A 21,842-nucleotide genomic window follows, 5' to 3' on the forward strand; every position below is an offset into this window, starting at 1 on the left:
GTGCATTTAAAATTATTTTAATCATCATATGAGCATAAATATGGCATTAGAAAATAAAACATCTTATTACCATAAAATCATTCAGAAATTGCCTGAGTCAAACAAAATTTAGATTTTGTCACAAAAAGAACTTAAAACTTTGGTGGATGGTATTCCTAGCTTAATGTTGTTTACTAGCTTTTTCAGCCCACAGGGACAAATGAGCAAGGTCACTCAGCTCTCTTACATAGCTCACTTTGTGTAACATCTCATAGAGATACACCGCATAAGAAGGTAAGATTTGAAATCTCTCAATACAAACATTAAGGAGTACACTGAAACCATGTATGTCTGATTCCATACAGTAAAAGAAAACTAAGGCATCAAATAAAAGTTAAAGTAAACATTAAACACACCACGTTAAATGTATTGTCCGCATGTTCACCAGTTCATCACCTCGGCATGTTTTTGATTTCTCTTTTCCTTAAAATATATGCTACATTGATTCCCCAGATGGTTTTACTGGTGTTCAAGCAGGATGGATAAAGGCTAAAACTATCTGGCCTGCATGGCCCACATAAAAAGTTATGTATGCCATTCAATCATCATTAATTAGGACTATGATTTGCTGGCCTTGTGAAAAAGGTGACAATAATGTTTTACTAGCAGCAACATTCTCACAGAGACTAATTTTACTTCAGAGAAAAAATACTAAAGAAAGAAATCTCAGATTTCAGGAGCTTCAAGGGGTTATATAATATATTTCTGATTGTAACTGCTGGCTATAAAGCACTGCTTAATTTTTTAAATAAATTCATGCAATCTCATCAAAGACCATTTAGTTATGTCCAGAGCAATGGAGAGCATTTTGTCACAGAACCACACAGAGTTTAGATGTGTGCCTTAAACTACGGTAAACTTTTATTCTTTCCTTTTTACTGGCTGTAGTTTGTCCTACTGCCTGTTTGACCACAGGCAATCTCTCAACAGCCCGCCTCTTATGAGAACGGTGTAGCAGGATCCTGTACACCCCTGTAATGGAGCTCCGACAATCTTTCCCCTGGTTGTTGAGGATGTGTTCTGAGGAGATTCCTAGTGTCTCCAGTGCTGTCTTTACCTCCATCTCCTCCTCCTCCAGTTCAGATGGTTCACTCTCTGCCAGGTAGGACGGGTCTAGTTTAAAGGGCTCCATGGCCTGCGGGAAATCCACAGGGAGCATCCACTCACAGCCCATCATCTGCTCGACTGTGCAGCGGTCAGACGGTATGGGTTGGAGGACTCCCCTGATCAGCCTCTGGCATGGCTCTGGCACCCACGAGGGCAGGATGTAGGCCCCATCCAGGATGCAGCGCTTCAGTTTAGCCACGGTCTCGGCCCTGAACGGCATCGTGCATGTCACCATGAAGAACAGCATCACCCCCAGGGCCCAGATGTCCACAAAGATGCCAACGTAATGCTCATCCCTGAAGAGCTCAGGCGCGGCGTATGGCGGAGAGCCGCAGAACGTGTTGAGTGTCTCACTACGGCGGCTCAGAGTGCTGAAGCCAAAATCCCCCACTTTGACACATGAGCTGCTGGTGTAGAAGACGTTTTCTGCCTTCAGGTCCCGGTGGATGATGTTGTTTTCATGCTGTGGAAGGAAAAGAAGAAAAAGCATCATGTAAGGGCCATAATTCTACGCTGCAAATCATGATTAAAAATGTTTAAGAGATTATAACTCCAACAATGGCACAATGGTTTTTTGCATACATCAAGACTAAACCAAAAAAATACATGGTACACGTGATTTATAAATAATAGGATCCCCCCCCATTCAAAACAATGATATGTGTGATAAAGTTCTATATGCAGGATGAAGTAGCAGGTTGACTTTGAAGTGTCCTTTTTGTAAATCTTACAGAACTATAGTACTTCAGTTTAAACATATATGAACTGACCATGTGTTTAACAGCAGAGAGGATCTGAGCGAAGACGATCTTGCCCTCTGTGTCGGAGAGTTTCCCCTGAGTAGTAATCTTGGTGTAGAGCTCCCCTCCCCCTGCATACTCCATCACCAGGTGTAACCGTGACAACGTCTCCACAACCTAGAAAAGAAAAAAAACAGAACAAAAGTCTGTCAGGCATCTTAGTTTATTACTAATCAGCATTAAAGAGGTTGAGGGAGGAGGATTATTGAAAAAGACCCGTAAGACCAGACAAAGTAAACCATCAATCATCAGCAAAACGAAAACCTATATGATTCAAACCTCATAGAGGCGTATAATGTTGGGATGGTGTAGCTTCTCCATGCTGGAGATCTCTCTGGACAGCAGCCTCTGGGTCTTCTGATCCAGCTTGGTTTTATCCAGGATCTTGATAGCCACTTTATCTGGGGATGTTAATGGAGAAGGTCAAGTTTTAATTATCATTTGCAAATGACTCATCTGAACTTTAAAGAGAAGTTCTATCATTCATTCAAATAGAAACTTTATTAGGGTAAACATAAACTGTTGATACCATTAGTTTGCAACATTCATCTTATGATGTGTTCAGACACAGCATCAGTGATGTATCCCGGGGTCACAATGTGTTTCGGGTCACCTGGGCGGCCCAGATATGTCGCAAAAATGTTATGTTGTGCAGATCTATGATAGAAAATCTGACGCTGTTTGCACCTAGCAAACACAGAGTTGATCCTGAAGAGACCAAACCTCACACTGTGCTCCAGATAATCTGCTGCAGGATTAGCTGTCCTCAATTTTCCTGATTATGTTCTCCTAGGGGGTCGATACTTACGTTTAGCCATGTCTTTGACAATCAAGAAAAGTTGCCCTTTATACATTATCTATATTGTACTGCAGTGACTTCAGCTCTTAGTTAAAATGGAGTATCAAGTATAAACTTGACAAAGTACTGAGCTAGCTACATTTTCCTGGACTTTGTTGAATTTACCGCCTTTGAAATGTTTCAGAGGACATATATACTGTAGAGCACATGGAAAACATATGCCTTCATGCTGCCAGTATATCAAATTCAAACAACTGATATTTGTACTGTATTCTGTTGAATGATTCATAAGGAGAAGAAAATAGACCTCAGGTAACTGAATACAGAAAAGTTCTTAAGAGGCAAAATGGTGTTGAGATATCTTATTGTGCATCAGTATGCATTATTCAGACTGGTATTAGACTCCCATGCAGCTCTCAAAGGGAGCATTCGAAATGCATCACAGCTCATATTGTTTTTGTAGGACTAAATGATACCAACTATATGCACACACAGACACAGACACAGACACACACACACACACACACACAGTAAGGCATAGACAGTGAAATACATATAACCCTAAAATCATTAAGCATGCACTAACACACACACAGACACACACACACACACACACTGAGCTACACAGTAATTTTACTGCCTCTCTTTAGCCTTTGATGAGGCATGCAGCAATTTTAGCCGTCGCTAAGGAAACTGGAGATCTCTAATCAATCCATCTGTTCAAGGGCAGCAAACAGTCTGTCTCTTTGTGGCTGAATCAGCCCCGTGGCCGGGCGCACACATCGCCTTTTTAGTGAATTGCTTCATAAGGACACAGTTGTTAGTATAGCAGCTAACTGATGGAAACAAGCAAATCAGCTCAAATTATCACTTCAATCTCAAAGCAAAGAGCAAATAGGAGCTTTGTGTGTCCACCAGCTAAGTGTCCACCTCAAATAACTGAAAAACATATTTCAAGTCAGTTTGATTGCCATACCTCGATGGATCTGTACTCCTGTTTTTGAAAGCAATTTTTTGAAAGCTGAATAAAGGTTTTGTATATATGTGCCTACATCCTGTAAGTGCATGTATGTGAATATGCACATGGTGATTTCTAGTTTTGTCTAAAGTTTTTATGCAAAAATAAATACAAACTATCAAAAACAAGCTGCCTGTCGCTGCTACTATGTGGTATCTTACCTTTGGTGAGCGCATGGATTCCAAGCTTGACATGGGAGAAATTCCCACATCCGATCTCTCCTCGAATTTTGTAGAAGCCGATTCTTCTGCCAATAGTCAGCTCACGGACCACCCTGTGACCAGAACACATAGCAGAAGCTAAAACACCACAGTGGATTGAAAAAATGTGACATCCTGATGAGACCACAAAATGATTTTCTTCGATCCTACATTATTCTTAAAATATCGCACTTCTAAGTACCTACCTGTCATCCTGGCACATATCCAGGTTGAGTCTCTCCAGTGGGGTGAGGCGGCGGATGGTGGCTCCCTCATCGTCTGTGTTGATGTCCGAGCTGTCCTGGCGGCTCCAGCGAGAGTACCTTTGGACCACAGCTGTGCCTTTGATTGAACTTCTGCTAGAGTCTCCATTAGACCCGTTAGAGGTCTCGGCCCCGGACACTGAGATGCTCCTGGAGTTTCCTGCTGCACCCGACCCCTTGGAGCCTGCTGTCCCGGCCCCAGCTTCAGCCCCCTCTGGGTTGCTCTCTGAGGGGTAGACAGCAGTCATCCTGCTAGGGACGCCCAGGGTGGTGTGGGCTTAGCTCATGGCTGGAGTTGATGGCGGACTGGATGCGTCATAAGAAAAAACATATTTATTATTCTTGTTCATTTGTTTGTTAAGATTGATTGCGGCTTGAATGATGGTGCATCAGTGACTTTTTAAATCTATCTATCTGCATGATAGCAAAGGTGCAAATGCTTTTTTTTTTTTTTTTAGATGTTTTTATTGTAGAATTTGAATGCATACAATTTTAAATGATGTTTTTCTTGTCCAATCGTAACAAATTAACAATGCTTGGAATCTGTAGCATATGCACTTCATTGTGGGAGAAATATTTTCTATAAAATTTTCAAGAATTCTTACGTAATTTTGTATGGAGTATAACATCCTACAGTATTATGCCAACACACACACAGACCAAACAATCCATGTGAATGAAAATTGGAATTTTGCAGCTAGCAGCAGAACATTCAACGTCCATAAATGTACTGTACTGTCTGAAATGCAGAAAAATGAGTCACTGTTACATTCACTGATACATTCACGCAGATCAAAAGCCAGAGCTTACCTTCGAATGTGTAAGCCATCTAAGAGGTAAAAATTTTCAGTGTCCTTGCAGGAATCTCATAGATGCTTGGACAGCTGAGTCAATAGTGTTTTCCTGTACTTCAACAGAAAAGGCCAGAATCTACAGAGTGTGGATCCAAGCAAAGGCTGCATCCAATATTTCTACAATCTGCTGCACTTGCAAACCGTCCTTCACACATGGATTATCAGCTGCAATCTCTGAACTGAACCTGAACACATCTGTAGCCTTGTTTCATTTCAAGAATTCCCAGTGGTAGAAGCCTCAGCCTTTCTTATTTAAAAGCTGCCGGAGGAAAGGTAATGACGCTGGTGAGATCAAATCGACCATATGTTATCGGGTTCATGCTCACTGTTGTCTCTTTGCTGAAGAGGTCTGCTGAGCTTTGATAGGCTATTCTGAGTCTCCGGGGTATAAATAGGCCACAGGTTGAGGAGGAGGAGGAAGAGGAGGGAAGAGGCGCTGGATGGAGGGGTTGAACAGATGATATTGTCAGAGTACTGCCTCAGGGCATTGAGTGAGACAACCTGGAACAAAACACATGAGAGAGACAAAGCATTAACGCCACTTTTTTAAAAATGTGGTGGTACTGCAGCCCTCCCTTTCATTCCTCTCTTATTACTTTCTTATTCCTTAAAAGTGTTCTTATTTATTTATTAATTAAATGCAGCAGCCAAGCATCTATGGCAGGTGAAAGGGATTATGTGCACATCTCATCAACGCAACTCTGCAGGGTCGGATGGGATGTCCGTTAATGCCTGTTGTAATCCTAACTTAATTTAGAGCTTGAGTCCTGCTCCCATGGCAATGCAGGCTGACGTTACTATACTGTAAGAGCGAAATTAAAACAAATCCAAAAGGTCCTCATCACTTTATACCACCAAGAAGATCCTCAAAACCTGCCTAGTTTTTATTTCTGATGAGTCGTATGAGGTAAAACTGTCAGTCCCCTGAGAATGTGTGTGTGTGTGTGTGTCTGTGTGTGTGTGCATGCGTGCGTGTGTTAATAATTTGTAATGAGGTGATAATTACTCCAAAAACTAACCTCTAACAATGTCCCACGAGTGGTAAAGGAAAAAATATTTAATCAAAAGTGAAGTTGAGCCCTGACTTTACAGAGTAATATGTTTTCTATAAAGACAATTTAACCAGCCAAGTAAAATACAAGAATTACAGTCTCTATTTACTCATTTAACCTTTATCACCACAATATTTAACTTGCCACAAACAGACAGTTTTACTAGTTGTGCAAGTATTCCAAATACAACTGGATTTAGCCGAATTATTTTCTCCACTAGTTCCTTGTAGTAGTGTAAAAAAGGATACTCTGCACGGCTCTCAACCAGCCGTTGAAATGATTTCGTTTTTTGCCTTTACTGGACAGGGAGAGCTGAAGAGAGACAGGAAATATGGGGAGTGACAGTGGGGGGGGGGGGGGGGGGGGGGGGGGTGACATGCACCAAATAGTCACAGGCAGGAGTTGAACCAGCGATCAGTGTGTTCAAGTGGCTCAACCAACTGAGCTGAACCGGTATACCCCGCAGCTTCAGGTTTTAAACACTGAACCGAACATCTGAGTTAAATAACCTTGTAAAAATACCACTGAGAATACAAAGATATACCTAACCCAAGCTTCAACAGACAGCACTCCCAATATTTAGTCTTTCCAATGAATAACAATAATTCCAATCAACAAGAACTCCAAAAGCCTGAAAAGGAGTTTTCCTGCATTGTTGTCTTAAAATTCAGAAATGAGCCACACCATAGCACTGGATTCTGTTCCTCTATACTGTAAAAAACATGGACAACAATCAGCCGCAAGAAGTGAAGCCATAACATTTGGCGCTCCCCCTACTGACTGGCTGCAGTATAGGTCATAAAGTCCTCCTCAAATCTGGATTTTGTTGTGATAGTTTATCATAATGCTAATTTATGATCCAGTTTTCCTTCATTTAGTTTTAGTTTAGTTGTAATTAGTGCTGAGTATGTGTGTGTGTGTGTGTGTGTGTGTGTGTGTAAGAAGAATTGTATAACCAGGAGTAACATGGTGCTTTGGAAAGTGTTCTCTCATCTGTCTCTATATTAAGATAAATGAATCTATGTTCAAGCATGGCCAGGAAATCAAAGCAGCTCTCTTTTGTGCGGTTTACAGTCTCCCAGCCTTCAAACACATCCCTGCCATCATACCATGAATATCTAGGCATTGATCTCGGGCTGCCTAAAAGGACTTGCTAAGAGAGGAGAGGCCTCCACTTTGCAGTACAAAGCGACACGGCCTCAATACCAGCCTTTTATGTATATAAACAAAAAGACTACATGGACAACTGTGCACGAGGTTAAACACATCGATGGTGAGAGAGTTAAGGGACAAGATGACCATCACGATATTGTATTTAAAAAGATTTACTGGATGAGGATTTACTAACATGTCTTTGAATATAGTAGGAGTCACTAAGATTGCTTTGTGCTTTGCATTAACAGATGCAGTGAACGGCTGTCTACCTGCTGGTTGCTTGGCGATGAGCGCTGACTGAGCATGTTTGTTTACCTTTTTTTTCATCCAGAGGATTAGGCATTAACTTGGGCTAGTTGTGCTTATACCACGCAGGATTGAGCCTCAGAGTAGTACCCCGATTAATCAAGCACGTGAGAAGAATGTTGGACCCATTACACACAGACAGCGACACACATCAAAAACAGAGCCAAACAAAGCACCTGGGAAACAATCAGAAACTGCACAGATACGCAGTCTAACTCACATTTGTCTGATTGTGACTTAAAGCTAGAGTCAACTTGCGATGCACGTTTAGTCACTACAATGGTTACATATCAAGAGACGGGGGCAAAGATTACAGTTACAATTGTCGAAATTGACAACATTTTCAATTTTATTTCTGGCTTCTGGGACCTGGGAGGAAAACTCACCAACAAGCATGTAGATCAGGCCCAGCACCCTACCTAAAAGCCTACACTCACCTGCTGCTATAGGCCCCCTAACCTCCATTTGGGCCTGATGCATTGTCAGGCTTGCTGGAGGTCAAGGCAAGGACCTATAGGCTGGATTTCTGTAATGGTTTCTGAGGACATTAAGAGACTTCCACGAGGAGGGAACCAGAGGTAGTATCAGAGTATATGACGCTGCTAACTAGATATAGTTGGGTTCCAGTCTTTGTGAAGCAGTTCATCTGGAACTACAGTCCTTTGCTGGGGTTATGCAGGCTCGAGGAGGTGGTGGACAGAGATCCTAAGAAGGCCCATATTCATACACATTCAGAGCTTTTATTGCGAAGGTGGCTTTGTTGAGTTCTGGGTCAGAAGGGGTGCCTGATGTGGTGAAAAACTCAGGAACCATAACAGGAACCGGAAATAAGCCATTCATTATTATTTGAGTGTCCTGTAGCAGCAGCTGTGTACTGGGAGACCAGAAGGAACAGAAAACCAAACTAGTTTGGTGAGGCTAGAGAAGGACAGGTTAGTTGGTCTTGAGGAAGTTCTAGCAAACCATAAGGAAAGGAAAGAGACATTCAAGGGCCCCAGAACCCAACATTCATCCTAATTGGAAGAGACAGAGTCTGAAGACTCTTTTGAAGCCTCACCTATATACCTCTGAAATATCTGTGAGGTAGAGGCGCAATCTGTTTTGACTGAAATGCCTCCTCAAAGTTAATGTGTGCCCAACAGTGCTCGAAAAAAATACCACTCCAGGGTTTGTGGATTGTACTTTTAAAAGAGGATGGATCAGAAGTTGTGGGTTGGGTATCATGCTACTCAGCCTTCCCGCAAAAATGTTTTAGCGCATGCTTGAAAAGAGCAGCCAGACCGATTGTTAAACCTCAGATTCCAGATAGATGAACGGGGATTCCACTGTGGATGCAGAACAGCAAACAAGCTTTTTTACCATTGGTTGGTTTAATTCTCAAAACAAGACAGTTGAAGAGGGTTGGGCATCCGGTCAGCGTACTTATGAAGTTTTCTGGGCTTTAGCACCTGGCATGAGAGAACAAAAAGGAGTCTTTTTTTCATTGTACGCTTTATCCTTGCGATGGTATTTCATATGGGAATTGAGGTGGTTTAGGTGTCTGATAGGTACACCCAAAGCTTGCCGTCTTTTGGAGTTTTTCTTGGCTTGTCCACCAAGGAGGAGACCCAGGGTAGATAAAGTTGGTAATCTGGTTGAACCATTCAAAAAGTAACTCAAATAATCCAGTACACTGCTTTCCACGAGCAGGTTTATGAGCCACAGCCAGCACTTCATCAGCAAACGTTATCTGCTTTGCCAAGAACGGCTCCTTGCTCACCAGACAATCAATCACTGGTCTTAGGATCCCAAAAGACAAGGAGGAGGGTTTTCCTGGCACCCTCTGCTGCTGATCACACTGCCAGCATCAGCAGCCTCTTCACTCACTCCAACAACGGAAAACAGAAGAGCCCATCCATAGCAGCTGGGGTCCAAGTATTAGTCACTCTTTCCTTAACGCCTGTTTGTTCCTGTGGACAAGGAGCTGTTCCTCACATCACAAGCTATGACACGTCCATCTGTTAAGAGTCTCTGTTTTTGCTCCAAAAATCCCCCGTTTCTCTTCCTCACTGCCGCTTCACAACTATTTCCCTCATTCCCATGTGCATGTGTCCCATTCTCTCTTTTTAACTGCCATTATGCATTCAGGCACAAAGACAACACTCACACCAACACACATACACATTCACACACACCCTGTCCTCAGATAGCCACATGCACAAATACACTCATTTAAAGACACACACACACACACACACACACACACACACACACGCACACACGCACACACGCACACACACGCACACACACACACACACACAAGAGTGTACACACAGAGACAGTTCTCTCCACACAAAGCTCCCCAGTGTGTTAATTGAGATGCACGGCTGACAAGAATGAAGAGCTCAACAGTGAAAGAGCTGCCACAATGAAGACTGTGCACCCCTAGGAACAGACAGGCAGGCCTCACTGGAATCTATGGGACAAATATGCCACATTTCCAAAAGACACACTGACCTCTAAATCCCTTCCCCCAGTCCACCACCTTTAAAACTAAAAAAAAAAAAAGTTTGATGAATGCAAATGCAGAAGCTTAGTTTGCAATTGGTCAACTCAAATGGACATTATATGAATATATAGAATAGAATAGATGTTTATTGCCATTTGCACAGGTACAGGACAGTACAGGTACATTGGAATTTTTGTGCGTTTCTCCCTGAGTCAGCTTCTACAAAAAAAGTTTAAATGATATGTAAAATAGAATAGCATTATAAGATAAAAAAAAGAGTAGAAAAGTACAAATAAAAAATAAAAAAATAAGTTGTAATAACAGCTAAGTAAATTAAAATAAACTGTACAGAAGCTATACACTGTATTAAAGCAAAGATATAATACAAAAAAATAACAAAGGGGAACACTGTACAAATGTGAAATGAAAATATAAATATGTTTTCTTTTCTCTACTTTCTACATCTCTTATTGCACACATATTTTTCACATTATATAATTACAAAGTTTTTTTTAAGGTTAATATTGCATACTTGTATTGCACTGTGAGGTGGTCAGCTGTCCATTTAGTCTGTCTCACAGTATGTATAATATATATATATATATATATTATATTATATATCAGTAGGACACTATGCTTCATCCCTGACTTTATTAATATTAAGCTTGACATGTATGTTCTTATGTCTCATGAAAATGGTATCCTACAACATGTTACATACACAGTGATATTCCCTAAGCCTGTACATCCTGGCTAGAGAGTGAGTCTCTAAGGCCCAAACAAAGTTACCATAACAATGCATACATGGAACACAATAACACAATACAGAGGACATTGTCAAAGAAGCATCCGTTGACTCAAATCGGAATCTTTGTGCTAAATGATTTCTTCCTGCTTTAAAGGGCCAACTGAGTTTCCATGTTACTCACTGCCAGTGCTTCAAAGAGGTTTGTATCAAAGAAAGAAGCACAGTGCTCTCCATCAAAAGAATGCAAAATCAGAAACAAATGTATTTCTGGTGGGACTACACAGACCCCGAAAGAGCTATTTCTGCTTCGAAAAGTATGAAAATAGAATAAGCCTCCAATCCAGGTTGAAATAATGAGCAGATTGATTATGGCAGGTTTGACATAATATTATTTTTTGTAATTCAGTAGTCTCATTTTGCTATTTAAAACTTAAACTGATTTTTTTATTGAAACAGACCAATGTATACTAATAGATCATGTAGCACCGGACATATTAAGGGTCATTTTGATTGCTCTTACTGTGTAAGACTGTAATGTAAGGTAACTGTAACATCCAGAATCTGGCTGCTGAGTCATTCAGAAATTTCTCCCAGCTATCATCAAAAACAAACATCATATACAGCTAAAAAAATATATATATATATATTTTTTTTTTAAATTATTATTGAATAGGCGTTTTATAATAGCCACTTCCAAAATTAGGCCAGATAATTTCACAAAATTTATTTTCTCTGAAGACTAATTTTATATATCATTGTAGGCTTATGTTGTTTTTAATTTAAATCCAATTGCTGCATTTATTTAAAGCAATCTTCTCCCAGACATCCAATACAAAGAAAATATGATAGTTGTCAAACCATCAGTCATGATTTCCTTAATTGATCCATACTGAGTTATCATGGAAACTGCATAATGGAAGATACCAATCCCAGTGCAACAGGTGCTAGTGCTCCTCTCCTTCATTGTTTACCTGGTTTTATTACTGTGTGCTCCATCAAGTAAAGAAGGTTAATCAGTGGGTCAGGGCATATCCCCAAACTTATAGGCTGTTATCTTAATTTGCCTATGCGTGCCTCACGTGTTTGCGTAATTGCTGAGTGATGTTTTGTTATCCTGCTGAGTGAAGATGCTCTGTACCTGACGACTGCTACCAAGCTGTGATCAAATAAAACACAAGAATAAAGCAGCACAATATGACGCTCGATCTCAAGTCTGCATCCACAGATTGTTTAACAAGGTGTTGATCTTCCGTGGTGTAGCCTAATTGCTCCGTTTAATTATTTCTTTTTTTATATCCAAAAACGTACAAGCTTTCCTAATAAAGACTTTCTTTCGAATAAAGGAACCTCACAGTGTAATGAAGTGACCGGTCAGTCGTTGTTAAACACAGTCAACAGTTATCCCCCCCCTCGCAGCAGGCCATTCAGTATAAACCAGTGCATTTCGCATTGTAATCCTCTCAGAAGAAAAAGGTGACACATTAGTGAATCTTACTTGTTTGGGTGCCTTCATGAACCCGTGACGACAATCTTTACGGACCTAGTTTCAGAACCATCTTCTCCGGTGCCCGGTGACATTGAGCGGACTGGTTCTGCTGCAGCAGCAGCTGCTCCCCCCGGTTCAGTTTGCTGTTTAGAGGGAAATCCACTTGACGGGCAAGTAAAAGGACCAATCAGCGGCGGGTTGCGGAGAACAACGTGCGTGTCTTATCCAATGAGCAGAGAGGATTACAGCTTTACTTTGGTTCAGTACCTCAGGAGCTGTCCATACGCACCAGGTAACAAAACCTGTCTATGTTAGCTACCATGGTGACTCTGGCCACGCTTCTCGCACAGCAGAGGTTCAACATGGGGTCAGGGGGTCAGCAGGAGGCCTTAATGGGTCTCAAAGATGGGTCAGCCCGTCTAAATATCATTTGATTGTGTTAGTTAAGTAGTCGAATCATGTCTAGAAAGTGTATGATAACATTTAAGACCGAAGTGGTTTTCTTTCTGTTTTTAAAATGTGAATATAAAATATGTATTTGTGTGTGGTAAAATGGATATATAGGCATGTAGTGAAGTTTTTTTTATTTATCTTTAAAAATCTAAGATGTTATAATCAGGTTAAGTAGCTGTTGTTCTCTAAACAGTCACTTCCATGTCTCTCATTGGCTATATTCATCTAATTATTGGTTGCAGAGACAATTAAAAAAGTGAAACTATCCACTTGACTCATCCATTTGTGAACAACCCTGAGAGATTTTCAATACCTTGGATTACTTATTGATCAGTGGAGCTGAAGAGGCTTTTAGAATGAAATATCTTCAACTGAACCACTTATGACCCAGAGGATTACTCTGCCCAAGTGACCCTTCCACTCTCAATACAAATAGACAATCCTCTTAATGGTATCATTTAAAATCCATAGCTTTGGAATGCTTTATGAGAATTTGCCTGTCTCACAGCAGTCCTCACTGTATTCATTTTTTCAGCCACTGGGGGGCAGTAGAAACAAGCTATGAATACAACATTGACATACAGGATAATCATTCACCTTACAAAGCTATCTAAGAGAAACTTGTTAGCAAACAAAGAGTCCAGCAGATACAGAACTTCAGCTTGTAGCGCTGATTCTTAATATTTGGTAAATGCAATTCAAATATTGACATTCACTTCAGATCTGGTTTGGCTTCCCCCAACTCCTCACTTCCTAAGCAAAAAAGTTGGATTCACAAAGAGTGTACACCACGGTTTCACTTCACCTAGAAAGGATACTGATGAGCGCAAAAGGACTGAATCACAGCATCAAGTTGCTGCTAGAAAATAAAGCACTAATCTGTGGACACCGGAAAAAAAAAAGTTGGATGATAATTCATATAGAAACATCAACAATGCATTGTTATAATCCATTTTTTAATTAAAATAGTGACATAAGCGGGTGCCGGTGGCCTAGTGGTTGGTATATGCACGTCTCATGTGCGGAGGCTGTAGTCCTCCAAGCGGGTGGCCCGGGTCTAAATCTGTCCTGTGGCTACTTTCCTGCATGTCATTCCCCACTCGCTCTCTTTCCACTGTCCTGTCTCTAGGAATAAAGTCATAAAAAGCCCAAAATTAAAATAAAAATTAAAATAAAATTAAAAAGTGATATAAACAACTGTAAGATAAGACATGAAGGTATAATGAAGTCAAAAGCATTTAAATAATCCCATAAATTCATTTCATCAAGTACTCAATAGATGGCTTCAACATAGATATCCCATTCTGGAGAACATTTTATTCCATATCTGAGATTTTCCTACAAAAACAGCAAAGTCAATATGAAAATAAGCATGAACAGAACTGTATGTAACATTAGCACTAGCAAAAATCCACTGTTTCATGAGCTGCAACAGGAATATTTCATTTCATGTCAATTGTTTTGGTAAAATATGAACTCGGACAAAAAACATATGAACTTGATTGATTTAGCAAAGTGGAGTCACTAAGGATGTGTGGCTGGATGGCAACAGGCTCAAAAATAAATACAGGAAAGCTAGTAGGAAATTGTAGATTTCCAAAATTGTCTTTAACTCCGCTTTCAAAGAGTTACGGTGGCGGGAATGAAGTCACTGAACGCGATGTTGGACAATAAGACATGTTGATGTGGCATGCTTTATCCCACATGCAGTGTTCTTCACAATAAAAAAAAGTCGTCCGAAGAGAACTGAAAGTCTCCGATGTGTCATTTGAGACAGTCTTTGCAAATTTCTCATACAATCACAGCTTGTTCTGCCTCTTCCACGTTCACCATTTCACCCTCCACATCTACCTCCACCTGAGAGTTCACCACCTGCTGCCCGTCTACTTCGGCCGTGGTCACACGCACTACCTGGATCTGCACCCCCGCCCGCTTTAGTCTCTCCACGTCCTCCTCACACATCTCTGTTACCCCCCCGTCCTCCATCACAACTGTTGTGGTCTCGTCCATCTCCATCACATCGACAGGCTCCATGGTGACGTGTTCCACTTGGATGCCGTCGTCCAGCATCACCGCTTCGCCTCCGTCTATGCTCTGGGTCGCGATGGTGATGGCTGCTGTGGCGGCAGAGTCAGTGATGACCACTTCTTCATTTGTCCTGTCCTCGATGGAATGGACTTCTTTGAGGTGAGTCTTAAGTTCTCTCGCGTGCGTGAACCACATGTCACACATGGTGCAGTGGTTGGGTTTGTCTCCTGTGTGGCTCACGAGATGGTCTTTGAACTGGTCCCAGCTGTTGAACACACTGCTGCAGACCTGAACACAGGAGGAGGGAGGAGAGGGCTATCAGCATTTCTCCTTTTGAATGATATGGGACGTGAACTCAAAAAGCAGACTCGATTCACTTGATTCCCCATGGAAGACCAAATGATAAATCAGGAAGCTCATAAAACTGGATGGACAGGAGTCCATAACACAAAAAAATTGGAGCCCTAGGTGACATCATAAATGGCTTAAAAATGTGCACAATTATTTCACTTGTTATAGATTACTTTTCTTGCTTGCACCTGAACTCCATTAATGATCACAAGTACACAAAGAAATGCTGTTAATACAGAAATATATATTATTAACCTGGTTTGTTTTGTACAACATTGCACAGCCACTCCTTATGCTTGTATATGTCTCTGTCGACTAATGTTCAGTTTATCTAGTTCTTTGGTTTTAGCATTGTGGTTATATGTAAATTTGTATTTATGTGCACCACCAACCTGCCAGGGATAGAAATTAACCTATGGCTACAATCTGGCACATGTTTATGTTCATTGATGTGCACTGTCCCTATTTTTAAATAAATACATAAAACTGTCACACAAAGCTATCCAAGTATATTATTTAGATGAGGTGCAAACACATGAACATATTCACAGAATATTGGAAAACATCACTTATATTTTAGGTATATACTGCATGGGTAGGAAAGTGCTTAATGGCAGTGACTCTGCACAATCTGTACCTGGCATTCATAGAGTTTCTTGCGCCCTTTCTTGGCTCCGGCCCCGTTCTGACAGGCTGCCATATGGCACTTCAATGTGCTGTTCCTTGCAAATCGCTCATGGCAATCTGGACACTCATAAGGTTTTTCCCCTGCAGATAAGACATAATAAAGCCAGACATGGATTTCAATAAAACATGTTGAACAACAAGTCAGCAATACATGATCATATGTTCAACTGGTACAACTAGCTACATGTTTCTGTTCTCACCAGTGTGCTTTCGCAAGTGCTCCTTAAAGTGGCCGAAGTGGTCAAATTGCTTTTTACAGTATTCACACACGTGCACCTTCTTCTGCGGTTTCTGGTTTTGAGACAGCTCCTCTGCATCAAAGTGAAACGTGCTGATGTGCTGCTTCAAGGCGCCTTCCCTCGTGTAAGCTTTGCCACAATGGTTGCACACGTGGGGTTTTTCCAGAGAGCCAAGATGTGTTTTCAAGTGCTGCTTGAGGTGGTAGTACAACTTAAAGCTACGATCGCACTTGTTGCAGCGGAACATGTTGTCCACTTGGGAAATCTGGACCTCAACCACACCGACATTCTCCAGCACTTTAGAGGCCGTCACCGTTTCCTCCTGATACACCACCTCCTGATGAGGAAGCACACAGTAAAGGCGGGGTTGATTCGTTCACATTTAAAACTATGCAGTCAAACAAATTAACACACCACAAAAAGATATTTGCACAAATACAGGTCATCGTACCTCATCTATTTCGTCTTTTTTAATGAAATGTACTGTAGATCCCCCTTGCTGATACTTGCTGGTAATGTCAGCGAGAAGAGCCAAAGCAGAGTCATCGGAGGCCTGAGCATTTTTTGCTGCATCAACCACCTCCTCCAGTCCTGCCTCCTCCACCTCGATGACACCTTCTCCTATCACCTCAATCTCCACCTGGAGGACAGTAAATATATTCAGTACCGACACTTTGAGGCAGGGGCAAAGAAAGGTTCATTTGTGTTTACTTCACATATAAAGCAGTTATAGCACAAAGTGGTGGTGTAACAGATCACATTAAGCCTCACACTTTGGGTCGGATCACAGACTTTTGTCACGGATCGGATCAGTTTTCAGATCAAGAGCCAGTGTCGATGCACTGATGGGGACAAGCGAGGTCCCTGTGCAGAGTCTCCATGAAAAAAGGGGTAACATATTGGGTCATGTAGACAGCGGGTCGATCCATGGATCACGTGTGGCCCGAACCGTAGGGGGATGTGATCCATTTCACCTCTAGAAAACATATATCTGTGTGACCACCATGAGGATACTGACCTGTTCTCCCTCCACTGAAGGCAGACTTTCCGTGATGACATTTGACGTCTCAGCAATCTTCCTCTTTTTACCTTTGCTCTTAGCTGTCAGGGAGGGATCTTCATTCATCCTACAAGAAAGAGAAGATGAGTTTTTGTTGAGGCAACAATATTTCCTCTCTTTTTTTTTTGGTCACTGAATGACATTGAAATCCTGATTACACAATTTTAAGTTCTTGAACTGTGACAGTATAGAGTATGTGAGTCTCACTTATTGCTGAGTGCTTTGATGGCTTCTTGCATCTGGAGGTATTCAGCCGCCTTCCACACGTCAGCCTCCTCCTTTTTACCCACATCTAGTATAGCTGTGTATGTGAACTCCATCAGCTGGTGAAAGGCTGTATTACTCACTCCTGAGGGTATGACAGAGCAGCAGCAGTGAGTAAAAGATACTCAATGTCAAACTCAGTTTTATGTCCAGCACTTGGATTGAAAGTGCTTTATAAATATATATGCATTTTTATTATGATTTAAGAGTCACAACCACGGGAAAAAAACATAGGTGGCTGCAAATTCTATGAAAATAATACATTTATAGCTCATTTGATCTTTCTCACATGTAGGACCTCTTTTTCTTTTACTTCATGGAAACACAGAATACCTTCTATCTCCACCAGAGGCTCCTGGGTAAAATCCTGGAAGAACTTGTGGAAAAACTGACTGCATGCTGCCAACACTGCTTTATGGGCTCTGAACTGATGCCCTGGAAGATTAAAAAAAAAAAAAAAAAAGACATTGAAATAAGGATCATCAAGTAGGAATTCTCCTCAAACATCATGACCTATAAAAAGGTGTGCCTACTTACCATCCACAATCAGAGTAATGTCTGTGAACTGGTCCAGCTGTCGTTGTTCATTTAATTTGTCCATCATGACTTTGTAATGTGCCGGGTACTCATTGCATGCATCCGACTCAACCTCCACCTCAGCCGCCATTATTCACCTTATCTTTCTCTGCAGGGATCAGATAAAAAATGAAATTAGGTTTTACATCAACTCTTAGCCTTGGTTGGAAAGGAGTAACAAAGCTATCACCTATACAGCCAGGACACACGCACGCACGCACGCACGCACGCACGCACGCACGCACGCACGCACGCACGCACGCACGCACGCACGCACGCCAAACTGCCTTATTAAAAGGCAGAAATCTCCGGCCGGATCCCCAGCTCATGACGAAACAGCCTTCACAGGCCTAGATTGCGCCGGGCTTGGAAAGGGAGAGGGGGAGAGATGGGATAAGATGCAGGAAGAGGGATAGGGAGCAAAGGGGTGAGGGGAGGCAAGCCATCCATCAACAATCCGGTGGGGAGGGGGGGTTGTTGTTGTTGTGGCGGGCCGTCAACCAACGATCGAGGAGCCTAAGAGAGCTCAAGAGCTCCCAGGAAAGTAGAACTTTCTCAAAAAGCCAAAAATGACAACCAGCCTTTTTTTGACACACGCTCACATCTGCCATCACTAACATAGCTGACATTAAAATGCAAGTAGTACAGCAGTCCTTTGGCAAGACAACGTATACTCTTCTAAAATAAAGCAAATTATTTTTATCCTGCAGCATCATTCTCTTTAATCAGACCCCTTAAATGAGACTTGTGTTTGTCAAACTAACATAATATGTCCTACTTTTTCAGAAAGAAACAGACAACCAAACTGAAAAGTCTGTTTACAGTTGACTCCAGACTGAATGCAGTATTTTACAAATCTAACGAGCCAAACAAACAGGAAGTAGAGTACTTTAGAGTAGAGTAGAGTACAGAGACTGCTGCTCGCTTACAAAACAGCAACAGAAACGTCTCCTCCTTACTTTAACTCTCTCATCCAGGTCTACACTCCCTCCCGCCCGCTACGCTCTGCCAATGAAAGGCGTCTGATCCAAACTTCACAACAGGGTCCTAAGTCTCTGACTAGACTCTTCTCCTCTGTCGCCCCCCGGTGGTGGAATGAACTTCCAAACTCCATTCGATCTGCAGAGTCCCTCTGCACCTTTAAGAAAAAGCTAAAGACCCAGCTCTTTCATGAGTACATACTGACTTAATGATGATGGTCTCCATATTATTGATGATGATGATGGTTGTGACGATGGTTTTTGTTTGATAACGATGACTTATAAGACGGTTTCTATACTGATTAGAGCTCTCAAGAACTGCCGTCAATGTTGTGTTTTGCCTCTGGTCACTTCCTGTCAGCACCTGTTTGTCCAATCAGGACTCAAAGCTGATCGTTTGCTCTTCCTGACATTGTTCCCTTTTTTCTAGATCCTTGCTTGTGTTGTTCTTACTCTCTCATGTACGTCGCTTTGGATAAAAGCGTCTGCTAAGTGAATTGTAGTAGAGTACAGCACAGTAACTTTATTGATCCCAAACTGGGAAATTGTGGCGTGACAGCAGCAGGTTATCCAACACACAACATCAGTAAATAAAAACTTGTGCTTATCTTAAAAAGGCAACACATTTGAAAATATTGTGACCCGGTGAGCTGAATTATGTATTCAGTATTTGTGTTCAATACAAAACTCAGCAGACCAAGCTTAAAAATGTAGGAACGACCAGCAGATTTTAGATAGTAAAGAAACCTGTGTTCACTTTGTGTCTGCAATCTTTACTCTTTGCTGCTGTCACAATGTAAACTTCCCCATTGTGGGTACATGTGGACATCTGATCTGCATGTGAACAACTCTTAAATTTAATTACACTGGCTTGAAAGAACAGGAAGTTGTCTGAATTGCAAAGGGCGACGTGGATACGTGGATGTCAGCATGGTGGCGCTAGAGAGCGACATCCCTGTTAAACCAACAAATTAAGTGTGTTTGTAATTCAAAATAACACGCTGCTAAATTTCAAGGACAAATACTGACATGCCCCCCGGGACTGACGTATGACTTCACAGACGAGCAGACGCATGGTTGCTCACGTTTAACAGCTTTGCTAATCCACTTCCAGGTTAGCTCAACTAGCCGGCTAGCCCAAATACAGAGCTCACCCCGGACACAGGACTACAACACGTTATTTAAAACACCGGAGGGATATATGTAACTAGAGCCCAACTTACCAGGAAAAGATACCCCTACGTAATCATTTCGACGATGGAGCATGTAAACAATAAGGATAACACAACCCCAGCGAGTTGCGGGTAACGGGCCTCTTAGCACGCTCGCCATTTCGCGTTTGACAATCAACATTACGTCATCAAACCGCGCATTAAAATACACTTTTCCCAGACGGATTTCTTTATTGCAGCCACCGTGGGGCGAAAAAGACGTCAAAAACTGTCGGTATACGTACCTCGAGTTTGATAACGCTGCTTCAAAAAGTTGTTTCGCGATTATATCTCCCTCGACGCATGTACTGCTGTTCTACTCTCGATGCTACCAAAAAGGGCGGTCATACAACCCTTAGGACTCGGATTCCCAGAATCCCTTGCACAGCCAGGGACGCCATAGAGCGTTGCTTAGAGACAGCGGTGAGTGTCTCTTTTCTCTCGACTGCTGTGGATCAGAAAGTGTTTCCATGTGTTTCTGTGCTAGACTTCTTCTTTGTAAATAAACGTAGGCTATTATTATTATTACTATTATTATTATTATTACTATTATTATTATTATTATTATTATTATTATTATTATTATTATTATTATTATTATTACTATTACTATTATTATTATTATTATTATCATTATTAGTATTATTGTTGTTGTTATTATTATTATTATTATTACTATTATTATTATTATTATTATTATTATTATTATTACTATTATTATTATTATTATTATTACTATTATTATTATTATTATTACTATTACTATTATTATTATTATTATTATTATTATCATTATTAGTATTATTGTTGTTGTTATTATTATTATTACTATTATTATTATTATTATTATTATTATTATTACTATTATTATTATTATTATTATTATTACTATTATTACTATTATTATTATTATTATTATTATTGGTCTCCCAAAAATGCAGATTACATTTTCTTCTAGAAGCCTATGGACATCAGTTTATAGGATATCCCTGTTGAAGAAGAGAAGATCTTTAAAGCTAAGTGGCAGTAAGAAGAATATTTAGGCTAAATCAAGTAGCAGCTCTCAACTAGAGGCCCCTAAGCATTTAGTGTCAAAATAAATTGTGGATCAAAGCGGGGCAAGAAAATGAACCCATCATCAAAACCTCAAACCTTTGCAAGGACTTATTGACTGTCCTTCTCCTCAAAACTCACATAACTCAAACATTTAACATTTATGGGACACTTACTGATTGAGGAAGCCAAGCTTTATGTGAAATCACAAGATGCTCTCTGGCATGTTATCAAATCATGCTGGAATATCATGAGCCATCAGGTTTTGGAAAAACTTTATTTTTATTTTATTTTTACTTTATTTATTTTGAAATAGGCATACGTTATTAATCCCTATGGGAAATTCTAGATTACACTGTTATTGAGAGACAATAAGGCCCAAATCCTTGCACACACATGCACAAACAGGACCTGTGGACATGCATTTAGTGGAGAGATGTCATGCAGAGTGGGGCTGCTTCACAGGGAGCGCACCAGAGCAGTTGGGGATTCGCAGTCTTGCTCAAAGGCACCTCGGCAGTAGCCTACTCGGGAAGTGCCCTGGGACATCTCCAGCTACCAGAACAACTTCCGTATTTTGGTCAGCACTGGGACTTGAACCTCTGGTTCCCAACCCAAGTCCCTA

The 21,842-nt window shown here is 41.1% G+C and overlaps 2 protein-coding genes across 6 annotated transcripts; both read right to left on the reverse strand.

Annotated features, from left to right (window-relative positions):
- Position 1: 1 nt before the first annotated feature.
- On the reverse strand, positions 2–12,476 carry nim1ka (NIM1 serine/threonine protein kinase a). Of its 4 annotated transcripts, none has more exons than XM_020646468.3 (7): positions 12,325–12,476; positions 5,407–5,581; positions 4,170–4,532; positions 3,925–4,037; positions 2,226–2,347; positions 1,917–2,063; positions 2–1,609 (listed from the first exon to the last, which is right to left on the reverse strand). In XM_020646468.3, exons 3-7 carry the CDS (start codon positions 4,472–4,474, stop codon positions 851–853), a joined length of 1,446 nt encoding a protein of 481 aa, XP_020502124.2. In that variant the 5' UTR covers positions 4,475–4,532; positions 5,407–5,581; positions 12,325–12,476; the 3' UTR covers positions 2–850. The 4 variants fall into 4 exon arrangements, with proteins under 4 accessions (XP_020502124.2, XP_020502123.2, XP_065806030.1 ...); XM_020646467.3 differs by having other exon boundaries at positions 5,037–5,581; XM_065949958.1 differs by lacking the exon at positions 12,325–12,476 and adding an exon at positions 8,031–9,633 and having other exon boundaries at positions 5,037–5,581.
- A 1,229-nt stretch (positions 12,477–13,705) lies between these two features.
- Positions 13,706–20,524, reverse strand: znf131 (zinc finger protein 131). 2 transcript variants are annotated; one of them, XM_020646441.3, is made up of 9 exons: positions 20,410–20,524; positions 17,935–18,082; positions 17,731–17,832; positions 17,341–17,482; positions 17,092–17,200; positions 16,525–16,713; positions 16,035–16,410; positions 15,785–15,915; positions 13,706–15,084 (listed from the first exon to the last, which is right to left on the reverse strand). In XM_020646441.3, exons 2-9 carry the CDS (start codon positions 18,062–18,064, stop codon positions 14,560–14,562), a joined length of 1,704 nt encoding a protein of 567 aa, XP_020502097.1. In that variant the 5' UTR covers positions 18,065–18,082; positions 20,410–20,524; the 3' UTR covers positions 13,706–14,559. The 2 variants fall into 2 exon arrangements, with proteins under 2 accessions (XP_020502097.1, XP_020502098.1); XM_020646442.3 differs by lacking the exon at positions 20,410–20,524 and adding an exon at positions 20,177–20,329.
- Positions 20,525–21,842: the final 1,318 nt, after the last annotated feature.

The sequence above is a fragment of the Labrus bergylta genome, chromosome 2 (genome assembly GCF_963930695.1).
Source record: "Labrus bergylta chromosome 2, fLabBer1.1, whole genome shotgun sequence".
Classification (NCBI taxonomy): Eukaryota; Metazoa; Chordata; class Actinopteri; order Labriformes; family Labridae; genus Labrus; species Labrus bergylta.